The sequence below is a fragment of the Melopsittacus undulatus genome, chromosome 1 (genome assembly GCF_012275295.1).
Source record: "Melopsittacus undulatus isolate bMelUnd1 chromosome 1, bMelUnd1.mat.Z, whole genome shotgun sequence".
Lineage (NCBI taxonomy): Eukaryota > Metazoa > Chordata > Aves > Psittaciformes > Psittaculidae > Melopsittacus > Melopsittacus undulatus.
The window spans coordinates 149,133,768-149,150,249 of NC_047527.1; the positions used below are offsets into that span (position 1 = coordinate 149,133,768).

Sequence of the window (16,482 nt, forward strand, 5' to 3'; positions counted from 1 at the left end):
TGTAGAAAAGCAACCCTTGCCTATGATTCATGCAGTGTCTTTTGACAAGCGTTTCAAATTGGGGGACAGGAGTTGGAACACGACTTTACATTGTGAAGGTTTTTAACCTCCTGACTCAGATATATCTGTTTGTGTTCTTTAAAGCAATGTCAAGGTCAGAGATGGAGACTGGTAGATGAGTTGTAGTATTACATCACCCAGAGCCTGCATAAACATATACACTACTTTCACTTCATCCATGCCCCATGGCCTATACAAAAGCATTGCCTTGCTGATTGATACTGCCCTAAGTTATCATACCCTATTCTAATGTATGTTTATTACATTTATATAAATGAAATATGAAGGCAGTGATTTTTATGTGTCTAACTTTTGTGCAGAAGAACATCTGCCCCCCAAGCCTGCTTTAGCAGAGTCTTAGGCTCCCTCAGTTTGATTGTACAGAAGTCTGCAAGGGAAAAAATGCTGGGCCACCCTTTAGAGCTGACCATCAAAATAGTTTATAATCTACAAGGTTTTGTTTCTCTTTCTGCTTATCCAGCTTCTAAAAGGCTGGCAGTTGTTAGGAGCTGCCTGGGCAGTGCAGGCACTGCCAGCTCCCCAGCAGCAAGGCTGCCCACGGCCTGAAATCATGATGGTGCTTTGGAAGAATGAGATTCTTCTGAAACGAATGGAAGATTTGTGGCACAGGAATGTCCATCAGACAAGGACTCTGCTCTGTCATGAGGTGTCCTTCTTCATTTGGTTACTTAAAACTGATGGGGATGGTAAGGCAAAAAATCTCTTTGGAAGGGTTTCCTCTCAGTTCGCATCCTTTTTGTTTAAAGACAGAACTGCAGGCAGGACTGTGGCAGTCACTCTGGAGTACAGCCATTCCAGGGGCAAGTAGCTTATGTTAAGCAGTCAATAGCAGAATGATCCTCAATTCTGTTCATACAAAGCTATCTAGCACAGTAGAGAGACATACATAGATAAGTGAATGAATACGTGCATACACATATACAAATGCATATGAGCTCTTTGGGTCTTTGTCACTTTACAACAGGGTTTACTTTTCATTTGTAATTTTTTGTAGTGTCTCTTCATGAAAGGGACATTGTTTCACAGTGTTTTCTGTCTCTCTTTGACCGAGGAAAGAATACATATTTCTCTATACTCCTCGCGTTGAATGGCAAGGGGACTGTGTTTTACTAAGGCAGATATGCAACCAAAACCATCAGAAATGGAAAGGGGGAGAAGAGCATTAGAGCTTGAAGAGTCCAATTGCAATGGTTTGTAGAAATTGCCATGCCCTCGGTTTTCAGCCAACATTTGCTTGTAGTCAGACATGTGAAGTCCACAGAATTACTCTAAAATCTGTAAAATCAGGTGTTTTTTTTTCAAAGCTCTTAAAAACGTGTGTGAGTTTTAAGGGCTGCCCACCGTGTCATAGCCCTAAAGCAACCTGAGTTTTTCTCTTTAAAGGTCAGATGAAATAGCTGAGTGAAACCTTCTCGAGTTGTAAACAACGAGAATGCTTTTAAGAACTGAGTTATGACTATAGGGGGCTAAAAATTCACTGCATTATAAGTACAACCTTTGGTATCAATACCGGAAAACAGAGAACAGAACAATGCTCTGCAGTTCTGCTTCACGTTCTTGCACACAAATGATGTATTTACAAAAGAGAATTAAATGCAACTTGCCCCCCCAAAAACCCAACCAACCAAAAATCATACCATGTTAGATGACTCGACATTGGAATTTGCTATTTCAAGCTCAGTACATACTGCAAATAGCAGGACTGTTCAGCACAGTGAAGTCTGAATACTTTTGCTTTTATTGTAGTGACAACCTCTGTGTGAAAAGGAGAAAAGGAAAGACTTCCCCCCCTGTTCTCAGGTGTTATGTGAGGAGATGGGAAGGGTAACAGGACAGACAGAAAAGCCGGTATCTCACTTGTTTCTGTGGTGTTTGGCAAACACTGGTTTCCTCAAGCACAGAACTGATACCCGATGAGCAAAACTGGGCCCAGGCATGGGGGATCCCTCCAGCTTTGGGTGTGCAGCCCCTCGCGGAGGTTAACACAAGGACTCCTACGTGCATGTGTGCAGTGGTTACAGGGATCCTGATGGCTTTATTACCCCTGGGGCCTCCTCTTTGGTATGTCAGTGTCCTCCTAACCTGCAGCCACATGATGAAAATTAAACAAGGGCTTGCTGCATGTGTCGCTGTGGAAATATGAAGTCAGTTGGTTCAGTTTCAATGGGATTTCCCTACTTCCCTCCCCTTAAAAATGTATTTGCATTTCGAGCAATGGTCAAGAACAGGAGACATTTGTGACAAGAAAGGAGGAGGGGTGATACCCTCCGCTCCTCCATTCCCCTCTGCCCGTTTCCCCTCCACCCCCCACCACATTTTTCCTTGTTAACTGTGCTAGGGCAGAGAGGTGGGGGTGAGGGAATAAAAGCATTCCTGCATGTCTGGAGGAGGGGGGGGGGGGGGGGGGGGGGGGGGGGGGGGGGAAGATAAAGGGGGAAAAGTGAAAGGGGAGGGGAAGAGTGGTCAGGGACTTGAACCGCCAGTGAAACGATGCTTCTCCAGCCCCCCTATTCAGATAATAGTTAACTCGGGGTTAAAGATTAATAGCCAGGCCAAGCACTGTATAAATGGCCCGGCCGAGCTGCATGTATGCGAAGGGCGTCCCGCTGCTGCCCAGGCTGCCGAGTGCCCGCTGCGCGGTCCCAGCTCGCCATGGGCAGCCCGCGGGCTGTGCTGCACCGCTGCTGGCTGCCGTCCCTGCTGCTGCCCGCACTGCTGGCCCCCGGCCCGGCCGGCTCCGCGGCCCCGCCGCCCGTGCACTGCGCTCCGTGCACGGCAGAGAAGCTCGCCCTGTGCCCGCCCGTCCGGCCCGGCTGCACCGAGACCGCTCGGCAGCCCGGCTGCGGCTGCTGCCAGACCTGCGCCCTCGGGCCGGGCCAGCCCTGCGGTGTCTACACGGCCCGATGCCGGCAGGGGCTCCGCTGCCACGTCCCGGCCGGAGAGCCCCGGCCGCTCTCTGCTCTCATCCGGGGCCAAGGGACGTGCCTGCCCGCCAGCGAGGCCGCGGGGATGAGCACGGCGGACACAGCAGGTACCGTCGGGATGGGGATGGGGATGGGCCCCGGGGGTGTGACGGGAGGTTGGCAAGAGGAGAGGAGTTAGGCAGGCGTTGGGAAAACAGGGAAGCGGGATAGAGACTTCCAGGAAAACGTGCTCTGACCTGCGGTGAGGTGAGGCGCATCCTGGTGCACAGCCAAGGGATGTTTGGAGCTGGCTATCCTGCCACAGGCAGCGAGCAGGGAAACCCTAAAGAGTAGTGATGAGGCAATGAGGAATAATCCAAGTAAGGGTTCTGGGAGGCTGTAGACTGTTTTTTTCATAGAATCCCAGACTGGTTTGGGTTGGAAAGGACCTTAAGATTATCCAGTTCCAACCTCCTGCCATGGGCAGGGACATCTCACGCTAGATCAGGTTTCTCCAAGCTCTGTCCAACCCAGCCTTGACCAATGCCAGGGATGGAGCATTCACAACTTCCTTGGGCAGCCTGTGCCAGGGCCTCACCATTCTCACACTAAAGAACTTCTCCCTTACATCTAACCTAAATCTCTCCTGTTTTAAGTTTTCTTTAGTAGTAAACAGTAACTAGAGTAGGACAAGCATTTTGCAGACTATGTCTGTCTCCACAAGTCATGATAGAGAATGGAAAGACCTGAACAGGCCTCGTGCCTGTCTTCATTGCAAGAACGTGCCTGAAACAGTGCAGCGCTAGCTGAACTATCTTTGAGCAAAAAGACATACCAAGCATCTTCACTGCATGATGATCAGGAACATCTTCAGTGTTACATCATAAATCACAGACTGGTTTGGGTTGGAAGGGACCTTAAATATCATCCGGTTCCAACCTTCTGCTATGGGCAGGGACACCTTCCACTAGTAGTATTGTTATTATTTTCACCATCACTACCTCTATGTTCATGCAATGGTGATTAAGGGAACTCTGTAACATTACAAAAAGAACCCATTGTTGGCTCAAAATGACAAGGGCCACTGGGGCAGTAAATGGACTCTTCTTGTACTTGAGGTGGTGGGGAGGGGAGAGAAGAGTGACTGACTGGTTTAAACCTCCTGCAGTTAAAAGGGTCTAGTGTTTGATTTTCTTTCTCTCCACCCCACACCTTCATTTCTTTTTATTCTTCTTTTCGCTTTCCCTCCTCGGTTTTCCACCTCCATTTTTAATTAGACATTGTTAAAGGTAAAACCAGTGCTTTTTAGTCCAGTGGATGATTGTTTGCAGTTATTTAGACACATCAAGCTTTTATCCCATGATGAGTGGCTGCAAGAGCTTCTGTTGCTTCCAGTGGGAGAGCTCACACATGTTGAGTTAACCATAGTCGGGCAGATCCAAACAGCTTCTGCCAGTCCCTGGCTATTTGATCCACTACAGGCCAACCTAAGTCACTGCTGTCTCCTGTGAATTGCTGCTCCTTCTTATATGTGAGACAAGGCCTGGAACAAAGTACAGGATGCCATGGGATCAGGTGTGGATCGTTCCTCTCCTGAATAAAACCAGAAGCACATCATGCTGACAAAAAACTAAATTCAGAACCAGTTTAGCTCAATTCTTTCCTCATTTAGTGCTGTGGTCGAAAATTCTGTGCATTTCTAACAGACTGGCTGCAGCTTCATATTTGATTTCAAAGGATCATAACATGACCGACTCATTAGAGAACAGCTGATGCATCCTCCTATGTATTTATGACCAAAGTTTAATGTGTGCTCTGCTACACATGTAATTTATTGCTCCTGCAAGAGCAATACTGGATCTGTTTTAGATGTTACTTTTTGTTGTTGATTATGCTTCTCCTTTACCTTTAAAACTCTGAGAAATAAATGCAAGAGTTCACTGAAGACATTCACCTTAATATCATTCCTTTCCAGACTCTATCGAACCTGACGATATGCCTTTGGAAAGCACTGAAATGACACAGGATCAGCTGCTGAGCTACCAGCTGATGTTTCCCATCGGTCAGGACAGATCCATCCCCTGGAATGCCATCACTGCATATGAAAACATGAAAGCAAAGAGAATATCTGAACTCAAGAAATGGAAAGAGCAGGTGGGTTTCCTTTGCAAACCTTTCAGAGACCATTCCAGAGGATGCTATTGATTCAGAATACAGAATGAGAATGTGCATGAAATTCTAGCAGTGATGCTGGGATATCAATATTATGGGTAGCCAGCAAACAGACTTTTGGAATGCCTTCATCAGATGCTTGAGGAACAGGCAAAATGGCAGGGAGCGATAAAAACAAGCATGCATCAGATGTGTCCTACAGGACTCCATGCAGAGGCTGCATCTTTCTCTGCATTTACTACCAGATGGTAACATGGGCCCTGAATTTCCAGGAGCCCATATAAAAATCTTGGACTCATTTTGTGTTTTAGTTTAGTTAAAAAATAGAAGGCATTCGTCACTGGTCTGATGCTCAGTGAAATAGAAGAGAATCCTTACACACAGTTATTTATGAGACACCAATGCAAACCAAGGCACTTTCACTCTGATCACAAGGAAACACTGTCAAGTACATGCACATAAAAAGCAGACAGCTCAGCCATCAAAGAAAGCTTCTACCTTCAACACTGCAAAATCGCAGTGGGTAACGGGGGGTATGGGGCCTTTCTTTGCAAGCAGGTCCGGGTTCCACTTGAGGGCACCAGAGAACCACATTTAGACCAGTCCCAGGCAGCCCGCTCGCCCACAGCATAGAGCAGAGTTAGAACCGGGCACCAGAGCAGCCCAGTTTCCTACTGGGCACAGACAAAATGGGGAAACACCAAGGAAAAACCTGCTAAGCACCACCCCACCCTAAGAAGCCTCATCCCATACCCAGAACAGGACTTCACCACTGAGTTAGTTTGAACTTAGCATATGAGCACTGTCAGCTCCAGTTCTGATTTTTAGGCTTCTACTTCACCCAGAGCCACAGATAAGGCTGTTGGCTTGAAAAGGAGAGCTTATGTGAGGGGCTGACAAGGGGAGGTGTTGCAAAAGCAGAGAGTATGACTATTTCCAGTCTAAGACGTGCTCAGTCACTTCCCCTCACTGAAACACGTTAGGCACTATCAATGCACAGCACTTGTGACTTGCAAAAGGGAGTGAACCAACTGTGAAAACAGCAAATATTGCAAACAGTTCTTCATCCCCAGCTCCTGGTGCTGGGGTCTGTGTCTCGGAGCCACAGGGGTGCTCTCTATTCTGCTTTGGCGACAGCTCTGTCCTGGACAAAAGATAACAAACATTCTGATGTTTGTTCTTGCACTGTCTATATATGTCTTGCACCTATTCTCCATACATCAACAGAGCACAGGGCCATGGCAACCCAGAAAACGTGGCTAGTCTCACGTACACCAGCCTCCTAACGTGCACCTCCCCATAATAGGAGAGATTGTACCCTCTGAGCAGTAATGTGTTTACTTAGCACAGGTTAAATTTCCTTGTGTGGCAATTTAAGGACTTAAATCCTCATGTTTCTGAGGACAGAAAATACCTCAAAGAATAAAAACAAAGGCCTAAATGTAACACCAGAGTTTTCTGGCTGTGGTCCTACTGAAACAAGTAAAAACTCCATGCAGAGCAGCCCTGTGCAGATTATATGACTAATAAACGTTTTCAGCCTTTTTGCTGGCTTTATACTGACCGTTTTCTGCTTAGCTGGTTTCTGTGTGATTCTGGTATTGATAATCCCCTTGTATTCCTGCAGGGACCTTGTCAGAAGGAGCTCTATAGAGCCCTGTATAAACTGGCAAAGGCTCAGCAGAGGAGCGGAGGGGAGATTTACAAATTCTACTTGCCCAACTGCAACAAGAATGGGTTTTACCACAGCAAACAGGTACGTGCCTCTTCCCCTGTCTGCCTGCAGCTCGGGGAGCCTGACACAGCCAACCCTTTCACAGCCCTCTGCTCCCACACTCGTGAGTCTGCAGCTGCTGGAAAAGCAGGTTGTGAAAACAGCGATACTTGGGAGTGGGAGCAGATGGTTTGTCCTTCTTCTCTTAAAAGTGAGCCGCACGCTGTGGGCTGACAGCAGCAGAGCAGGAGGCTTTTCCATTCACAGAACAGGTGCACACAAGGCCCTTTCCAAAGTCTTTTAACCCTCTGTGCTCCCAGGCCAAACCGAGCTCCATGTACCTGATCCGTTAACATAGTCCCAGCTGATATTCAGAGTTGTATCACAGGACGCAAGCAGGGTTGGAAGCACCCCCACAGGGAAGAACTTCCCAATGTCTAATCCCAATCTCCCCTCTGTCAGCTTAAATCCATTCCCCCTTGTCCTGTCACTACATGTCCTTGTAAAAAGTCCTTCTCCAGATTTCTTGTAGGCACCCTTTAGGTGTTGGAAGACTTCATAATATCTGCCATACTGTGTGCCAAAGCCCATTGAATACATAATCATCACTATGGGGGAAAGAGGCTTTCAGTTCCCAGGCAGTGAAAACTCTCTGGAGCAAAATTAACCTGAATAAACTAAAAATGCTGCTTTGTGCTGCCTATGGGTTATGTTAAGTGCTCATTTCCATTATGATCTCAGAAAAAGCCATTGCAAGTTACACTGAGAGTAGCTAAGGCTCCAGACCTCCAGCCACACCCTTGTAACCACAGGTCATGCACACAAATTTAGTAGGTCTGCATAAATCTGTGTCACCCAGACTCCTTGTTTTTGGGCACAGCACCATGGGTAACTCACAAGCACTGTGACCTGGGATCTGATCAGGCACAAACAAACCTGTTCAACCCCCTCCCCTATTTGCCTCCTTGCCTGACGAGCCAGACCATCCAGTCACTGCCCTCGCCCCTACCAGCTCATAAATTCTGCCTTCCTTTGGTTTTCATGCTGGAAGATGTTGCTGGTTTATCCTGCTGCTTACCACAGAGTGGGCACATTCTTTTACATCTAAAGATGCTGTTGTGGGAGCTGAGCCTGGGTTACAGCTCCTAACTGTCTTGGTCAGAGGCTCTGTCAGAGCAGGGACTGCTGCATTCAGAGCACGTCTGTGCATGGCAGGTCCCCACCTTCTGATGATCCCAGTTCTGTTCAACACCTCTACCTCACCAGTAACCTTCTGCTTACAGTTACTTACTGTGGCCTTTGCTTTGCTAATACTATTCTAGTGTGAAACTTCACTGGATGGAGAGTCTGCTGGATGCTGGTGTGTCTATCCAAAAACTGGAAGAAGGATTCCTGGATCTCCAGAAATGACAGGAGACCCTGAATGCCAACAGTATCTCAACTCGCAGGAATAAAACTAACCACATTCATCCACACCAGGTTTTCTGTGGGGCCTGATCTGGTCAGGAGACATTTCAGTCAGGAGCTGTTTCAATAAGGCAATTCTATGCACCTGAATTTCAGCATATGAGTAACACCATAAAGCAGCTTTTTTACTGCACTGGAATTACTCAGATGCTCGAGTGACAGATACGAGCAACTGCAAGATCAAGTCCTGTAATCTTGTATATTTTGTTTGTATAATATTATAGATACTCCTGTGTAAAGCTGTTGAATTATTTATTTCACAGTGCGTGTATTTTTGTCTGTGTGTTGTTACTAATTTATAGCCTCAAACACTTCATAACTTTATATGTAAATACTTAATATTATTGCTCTTAAATGTATGCATCTTATGTTGGAGGAATGTTGCTACTTAAAACTTCAAATGGCACAACTCTATTGGGAAAAACAGCTTGTAAACTTGCTTTTTTTTACTATGTATTTATAGACATAAAACTGAATTTAAAAACCTATCTTTCAGTAGAGAACACGCTTAGAAACTTATTTAAAACCTGTTTTGTTTATGTATCATGTTGCTTTTGCACCTCTGTTTCAATGTCAAGCTGTGTCTTAAAAAAGAAGGTCTAAACCTTGATTATATACTGAAGCTCCTGATGGGACAGGATTTGTTTCTATTTTCCAAACATATGCATGGGATAAATGGCAAAACATAGCAGGATCTTCTGTGCCACCTTTGACAGGTGGAAGCTGTTCACATGTTGACATTATCATGTTATTTAAGATGTGCTATTAAATAATGTCTTCTACATTGCCCCGGTCTCTTGCTTTCTGCATGCTCCCATTCGGCAGCCTGACCTCAGCAGGAGAGCACTGCAGCGGGTGGGAGCGTGGGGGAAACACGTCCCTGGCACATCTTCCTCCTCTGGTTCCATCTAGTTCCAACCTCCTGCTCCATTTTCCTGCAATGAGTTTTCTTTTGCTCTTTCCACCCCATTCCCTTTCTCCTCATGCCCTCTCCAATCCCATCTGTGCTCTGCAAGCCTTTGCCTTGGACAAACAGCACCCTCCAAGGGAAGGCATTTAGGAAGGTTTTCTGGCTAGGAAAGCTGGATGCCTTTCTCCACAAACAAGCCCAAGGAAGCAGTATGAGTGTGTTTAAAAGGCAACATTGAGACCTAGAAAGAGGCATTTCCTGCACAGAAAGTTAGAGATCATGAAAGTGAAGCTGGTGAAAAGCCTGGCCTTACTCTTTCAGCTGAAAGCAGACAAGAGGCTCCCCTGGTTTGGGATGTGGTCCCTCTCCCTTTCCCACATGTCCCTTTGACTTAGTTGCAGAGAAAAAGAGAAAGCAAGTGACTGCCATGCCCGTTTCTAACTGGTTTTATCCATGGAGAATCTGGTGTGGGAGTTAGCACGTCCCAGGGGTAGAAACAAGCTGCAGTAACCCTGCCTGAGAAAACAGCCTGAGAGCAGTGATAACATTTTCTAAGAGCCTGGCAGGAGGGAAACTCAGCATTAAATCCTCCTGCCGTTCGTTGGCACAAGCTTTGGGTTTTAAAAGGGAGCGGGAAGCGGCTCGTAGCAACTGCAAAGGCAAAGCATGGAGATCTCTGCTCTCTGATCCCTGTTCTGTGGCATCACACATTGTGCTTACTCAATGTGTTGGCTGTATTTGTATGTCAGTATCAGCTGATCTGACTGGGGTCTAATAAACTGCTCCAGATTTAAAAGCATGGATATACTACTGAGCTTCCCTGTGAAGTGTTTTGAGGTCTTCTCAAGGAAAGCACTGCAAAAGCAGTTGGTGACATTGGTATTATAAATAATTTACATCTAACCTCCCTGTAATGAGCTACAGTGAGACCCAGCTAAAACTGTGTTATACACTGCATTCACAGTGTCAAGACGCTTGACAGTCACAGAATCACAGACTGGTTTGCGTGGGAAGGGACCTTAAATCTCATCCAGTTCCAGCCCCCTCCCACAGGCAGGAACATCTTCCACTAGACCAGGTTGTTCCAAGCCCCTGTGTCCATCCTGGCTTTGAACACTGTCAGGGATGGGGCAGCCACAGCTTCTCTAGGCACCCTGTACCAGCACCTCAGCACCCTCACAGGGAAGAACTTCTGCCTAAGAGCTCATCTCAATCTCCCCTCTGCCAGGTTAAACCTTTGTCCTGTCCCTACAGGCCCTTGTCCAAAGTCCCTCTCCAGGTTTCTTCTATTATTTAGGTATTATTTATAAAAATAGTGAAGAAACAGCAAATTTGGACAGAATCTTGGAGACCTTTTATGGAGTCCACCAAGCACTGAACATCTGTCATTGCCAAGGGAAAACAGCAAATAAAGCAAGGGAAATCATATACTCACAGCTACAGCACATGCATAACAGCACCCTTGACTGCTCTCACCCCACTGACCTAGTGCAAAGGTTTATTTCTAAACAGCAGAAATTGGTTCTTTTTGTTGGGATCATTATATATATAGGGGAAATGTTCAGTGTATTAATAATTATTAAGAGCAGAGTCTATTTGAAGCAGAGCAATCCAGTGAACAGCTACTCCCCATGGTTTGCAGGGTGGCAGTTTCCCATCCCAGCTGCAAACAATGAGTTTTTAACAGGGACAAGGTTTTAGGTGAACTCTTTCCTTTAATTGTTAAGCACCAGGAGCAGAAGCTGTTCTGTACAGCATCCAGGCATGACAGGCCAATTTCTTAGAGGGGTTTAGCTCCTTACCTCCCACTGAAAGCAACAGAGGATGGGTGCCTCCTTATCTGCAATCTGGCCTCATGTGACATCTTGCCAGGACTCACCAGGACAGGCTTCTGCTGAGCTGCTCTGGGATGGGCTGTCTGACTTGGGCCAGACTCTTCCGTATACTGGGATTAGGACTAATGCAAGGAGGCAAGCGGGCAAATTTGATCTCCCCTCTTGCAGTGCTGCCAGTGCATTTAGGCCACAGATGCCATGTGTTCTGATTTGTCCTGAGTTTTCTGATCAGGCTCAGTAACAGGGTGAAAAATCAAAGCTCTGTGGTTTTCCTTTGTTTTGGTGATTTCCTTATGTTTGGGCGGTGCTTTTATTTTTGGCTTCAGTTTTGTTGGCAGGTGGCAGCTGGCAATCCTGGTTTCAGTTTCAGGGTTCCCCTTGCACTGGAGAGCCAAGCCTGGTGGGAATGAGTGGGGAAACAGGGAAGGCGCTGCAGGATGCTGTTAGCAGCTCAGTCAGCAGGTGTGCACCTGGATGTGTAAAGGGGTTGTACTGTTCCTTGCTATTTCAGCTCACCCCCTTCACACCCTCTTGCATTCCTCCTATTCCGCCTAAAAGAAAGTTAACTGGGAGTGGAAGGGCTCAGGTGAGCATCAGTAATGTCTGGTTCACACGATCCGAGAACCCTGCCTCCCCAGTTTGTGCTTCCTCCTGCCAGGTTTGCTGCAGCAGGATCTGTTCCAGCCATGTCTCCTCCTGCCCATGGCCTACTGCCATCTGCAGAATGCTCACAGCACAGAAATAAGGTCACTGCCCTCTGCACTTTATTTTCTACCCCGTGATTCCCCTGAAGCCGTCCAAGACAACCTACAGTCACTTGGTACAGGCTCTGCTCTGCTGAGTCAGTTCTGCTCATTGCTTTGGGAACAGCAGAGACGCGTTCTTGTCCGCTGGTGCTGGCAGGAGGTGAGGGGAGAGCAAGAGAACAGGGGTGAAGGGCAGCCAACACTAACACTGAAAGCTCATCTGCATCTCTGTCACTTCACCGTTAAGAACACATGCCCTGCAAAGGCAAAACTTTGGCAGGGCACAGCTTTCTACAGACCCAGCCAAAAGCAAGATCAGATATAAAGCATAGCAAGATTGAGCCCTTCCCTTTCCCAAGCCAATATATTCCTTCGGCCTTGCACTTCCTACTGAGAATCCTAAGCACATCACAAAATTACAAAGCAAACAGAAGATGTGTCATATCGAACTTTCTTTCCTCAAGGGAAGAAAAGTGGGGTGGAAAAGAACAGCACATGGCAGAGGCTTGTCCCAGGATTTATTGCTCTTGTGGAAAGTGCTTGGCTCCCATAGTGTCAGATGCTGTGTGGGAACCCCAGCAACACACTAAAACAGAGAAGGCTTTTTCTGTACAGTCAGAACCAAAGACGTTCATTCTGCACCAGCAGCACTGACTCTGCAGAGTTAGAAATGTTACTTTTCTACCCACATCACTGCCTTCCTACTGCAGAACAACACCAATGTCTAACCCTCACCCAAACCATAATAATAACAAAAAGGATCTATAAGTGGCTCATTCCAAGCTAGAATCTCAGCCCATGCTGCACATTGAGCTGACAAGTCCTATCTCTGTCTTCAGACAGCACCTTTGAAGTTGGTCTACTTTTCTTCGGCTATCACTGCACTGATAAATCAGTAGCCTAAACAGCCTCCCCAGACTGCACTAACAGGTCCAAGGCTTTCTATTTGCCAACACATTTTGTATTTATGGCCCAATTATTTTGTGTACTTGCTGTACATTGCATCAAGGATCAGGCAGGGATCCACACAGGAAAGTGGGGTATGAGCATCTTAACAAACAACTGTGTTTAAGGCACATTTGCATTCTTTAAGACTTGGGTAGATGGTATATAGTAACAGCAGCAGGGCTGGGGCAAGTGGAGGACTTCTCTTACTGATGTGCCAGGCCGTATTACCTAGTCACATTAGATAAAGGTGGGATGGGGCAAGGAAGGAGAGGGTCTCCTGGGAGCACAGCTGTTACTTCTGCACTAGCAGAAACTACTAAAGCCATAAGCAGTGCAGCAGGAGCCCAGGTCTATCAGCACTTGCACTGTGAGTAGCAAAAGAAGCTCTGACCATAGCTGTCAGAAAAGAAGGGCTTTGGTCCTTCCTTTCCTTCTCCCTTGACCTATCTCCTCCCCAGGGTGCAAAGTTCAGCTGCACATATGCTGCTGTGAGGGCCCTGGGAGAAGGGCAGCTTCCAACAGGAGGGATATGGGAGCGAGGGTGCCGGTGGATGTTTTAGTGGGGTCGAATGAACAGCTCTAAACTTAACTTGGTAGAGATCTGCTGCTTCATTCTGCTGAGGCTCCTGCCCTCCTTTCCAGACTCCATGCTGGATTATCACCTCTGAGGGGCCATGTGTGCAGCCCAGCAGAGACCAGGGCACACAGAGGAAGACAGGGCTGCACACACACATGGCTCCTTGCAGCTTCTTTATGAGCCATGTTTCCCAGCAGGGACAGTGCCTGGTCAGTGGGCACAGCTATTGCAGCAGAGGCTCCCTGCCGCATTTCTGCCGTGCAAGAGCACAGCACAGTTTGCCTCTTGCTCCCAGGCTTCTCCAACTGCTGTTAAGCTAACAAAGAGCATCCCGTTTGTGCCTACACTGAGGTTTTTAATTGCATACTGATGCCAGGAGTGACGTGTAACTTTTGTCTCTCTCGCTGACGGTGCTTTGTAATTCAGCAGGCTGATGTGTAGGTGCTGAGGCTTCTTGGAAAAGCATCTTAGTGTGGGATGTCTCTGTAGGCCTAGAGCAAAAGGAGTCATCATCTTCTTTCATATTCTGTCTTTGCCTGTGGCTTCTGTTTATTGCTGCTTCGGCAGCTGAGCCCTCACCATTTAGCCCTAGTAAAGCAAGAGAAAAAGAAGAGCAGTAACATGCCACTGGTAGCAGGATAATAGCCATGGAAATGCACGGCAGGATCCGAGGGCTGAAGGCACCCGTGTCATAAGGCAGTAATCAACTTTTGAGGCTCAGTCACTTAGGTCTTTTTTACTGGGTGCAAGTTAAGTGATACCCAGCAGATACAGAAAACAAGTCTTCACCTTGAATATTCTGTGTGGCATAAGCAGGCAAAAATAGCCTCTGCTCTGCAGTTGCAGGGAGTGAGGGAAATGCACAATCAGCCTGGCTCTTGTAAGCAAGTCCGTTCTCTACCCCACTTTTGGAAGGTCTTAACCACACATGGCTGTGGGAACCAGCAATGACATATTTTTCAGCTTCACATCTGAAATCTCAGCTGCTCTCTGCAGCAATAACTTTGTGCCTTTCCCTCCATCCCCACTCATGGAGAGAGCAGTGGGGGGAAATAAGCCATGACAGAGAAAGGCTCTTAAGGAATTTGTATAGGTCAGCAGAAGCAGAAAGCCAGGATGCATACTGCAGCAGGACATGCATTCTGCAAGGATAAACTGAGCATTACCCTTTGCTTCTGCTAATACCTGGCCTCCAGTTTTCTTTCAGCTGCAGCTTTCAGCCTTGAAGTCATTTGTACTTTTTAATTCAGGGAAATGGCAGAAGGGAATGTTTTTGTGATGGAATTTCATCTAAGACTGGAGTCTGCTTCTGCAGCTGCAAAATCTGAACTGGAAGAAGTAATACATAAAATGCTGAGTTTAAAAACTAAACTTTCTTCTGATGAAAACAAAACTGCACAACTGGCCATTTTAATGGGATATTTATTTTTTAGCAGAAGATGTAATCACTTCCCAAGGAATGCATTGTATAATGTAGATAATCCCATACACTGGAACTCCAGCCACCAAGCTACCACATCCTGACAGGTTCATAGGATCCCAGGGTGGTTGAGGTTGGAAAGGACCTCTGGAGGTCACCCAGCCCAACCTCCCTGCTCAAACAGGGCCACATAGAACGGTTGCCCTGGCACATGTCCAAATGGCTTTGAGTATCTCCAAGGATGGAGATTCCAAAATCAAAAGGTTATATACTTCAAGTTATATACTTCCCACTTGGAAGAATACACCCAGGTCCGCTGGACATACCAGAACCCTGCCCACGTGCAGATGAAGGCATTATGCATACTGACCACAGAAAGCTTGCTCTTGGAATACTCTGATTATCTTTTGGGATCTTATTTTTCGGTATCTCAGGGAAAAATAATAAGAGGGAATGGGGGAACATAAAGCTCCCTTTCTAACGTAGGAATCAAACATATTCTTGAGATAGAAATTACCAGATGCGAAGTTCCTAAAAGAGCAGCAGGAGCATGTGCAGAACAGCTACCTATATAAACATTTCATTTTGAATACCAGCATGCTTTGGCATCCAGGAAAATTGCTCAGCACTTTTCATACTTGAAACATAATTCTTATTGCTACTACGTAAAACCTCTGTGGAGCCATCCTTGCTTACCCAGTTTTCAAGACTAACTAGAGATACCAAAAAATGATTTCCCAAAAGGTTTGTAAAACCATTACTTACATTTAGGGCTCAGTTCAAGAAGAATTATGCTGTGTTAAGGTTTCTCTGGAATTTAGTCATAAAAAGTTCAGACTGTACTGAAACCTAATTAATTCCGTGGTTTTGGTATTCATTGAAGCCTCCTTCCTTGTGCACAAATGGCTAACATTATGCCCTGAAGGGCATTCATGCCAAAAAGGTGGAAAAGGATATTCTGAGCTCTAAAGACTATAGCACAGTGGTCTATTAAAAAAGGGAACTTTCTCAAATAGTGTGAAAGATAATAGAGCTGCCTGCAGGCAGCTTTAACATGCATCCGGGTCAATTATAGGGATTTATGCAACAATTTATTGCACTGGTTAAAATAAATACGTACCACATCAATGTGGGTCCATACGGTACCCATATAGAATCTAGAGATTAAATATGCTCAAAAAGAAATGAGCAACTTTTGCAGTGCACACAGCAAACCTTCATAGTCCCTTCCCATGCAAATGCTTGATGTGTAACTAAGGTCAGCAGTTACAAGGGTGTTTTCTGAATATGTTTCACCATATTCACCCAGATCACCCCAGACTCTTGAGTTTGTTATAAATAAGACAAAACTGGTAAATGGTCACTTAAAAACAAACCACCTGAGCTGAAGGCAAGTGAAAGCACTAAAACAGGAGGTGCTTTTCTAATGCATTGGTTCCATCCTGCCACCAAACACAAAGCCCTGCATTCATTGCAGCTCTTGGCTGGTAACATTTCTAACCTGTGCACGGAGAGTGATCTTCCCTTCTACTGGTAGTGACCCACACACTTGCTTCGTGCTGCCCACATTCTGCTGCTTCCATGTAGACCACAAATATTCCTGTTTGAGTTGCAGCCTAGCTCCCAGAGCCATGAGAAAAATCTCTGAATGAGGAGTAACTTGTCCATTGAATTGAACCCTTGTCTTCCCAGGAACAGGAATGTGAAAA

At 46.3% G+C, this 16,482-nt stretch overlaps 1 protein-coding gene across 1 annotated transcript; it reads left to right on the forward strand.

The window, feature by feature from the left end:
* The first annotated feature begins 2,733 nt into the window (after positions 1-2,733).
* IGFBP1 (insulin like growth factor binding protein 1) lies at positions 2,734-8,380 on the forward strand. The gene is made up of 4 exons (XM_005148033.3): positions 2,734-3,112; positions 4,960-5,138; positions 6,784-6,912; positions 8,193-8,380. The coding sequence occupies exons 1-4, from the start codon at positions 2,734-2,736 to the stop codon at positions 8,322-8,324; spliced, it is 819 nt and encodes a 272-aa protein (XP_005148090.1). The 3' UTR covers positions 8,325-8,380.
* Positions 8,381-16,482: the final 8,102 nt, after the last annotated feature.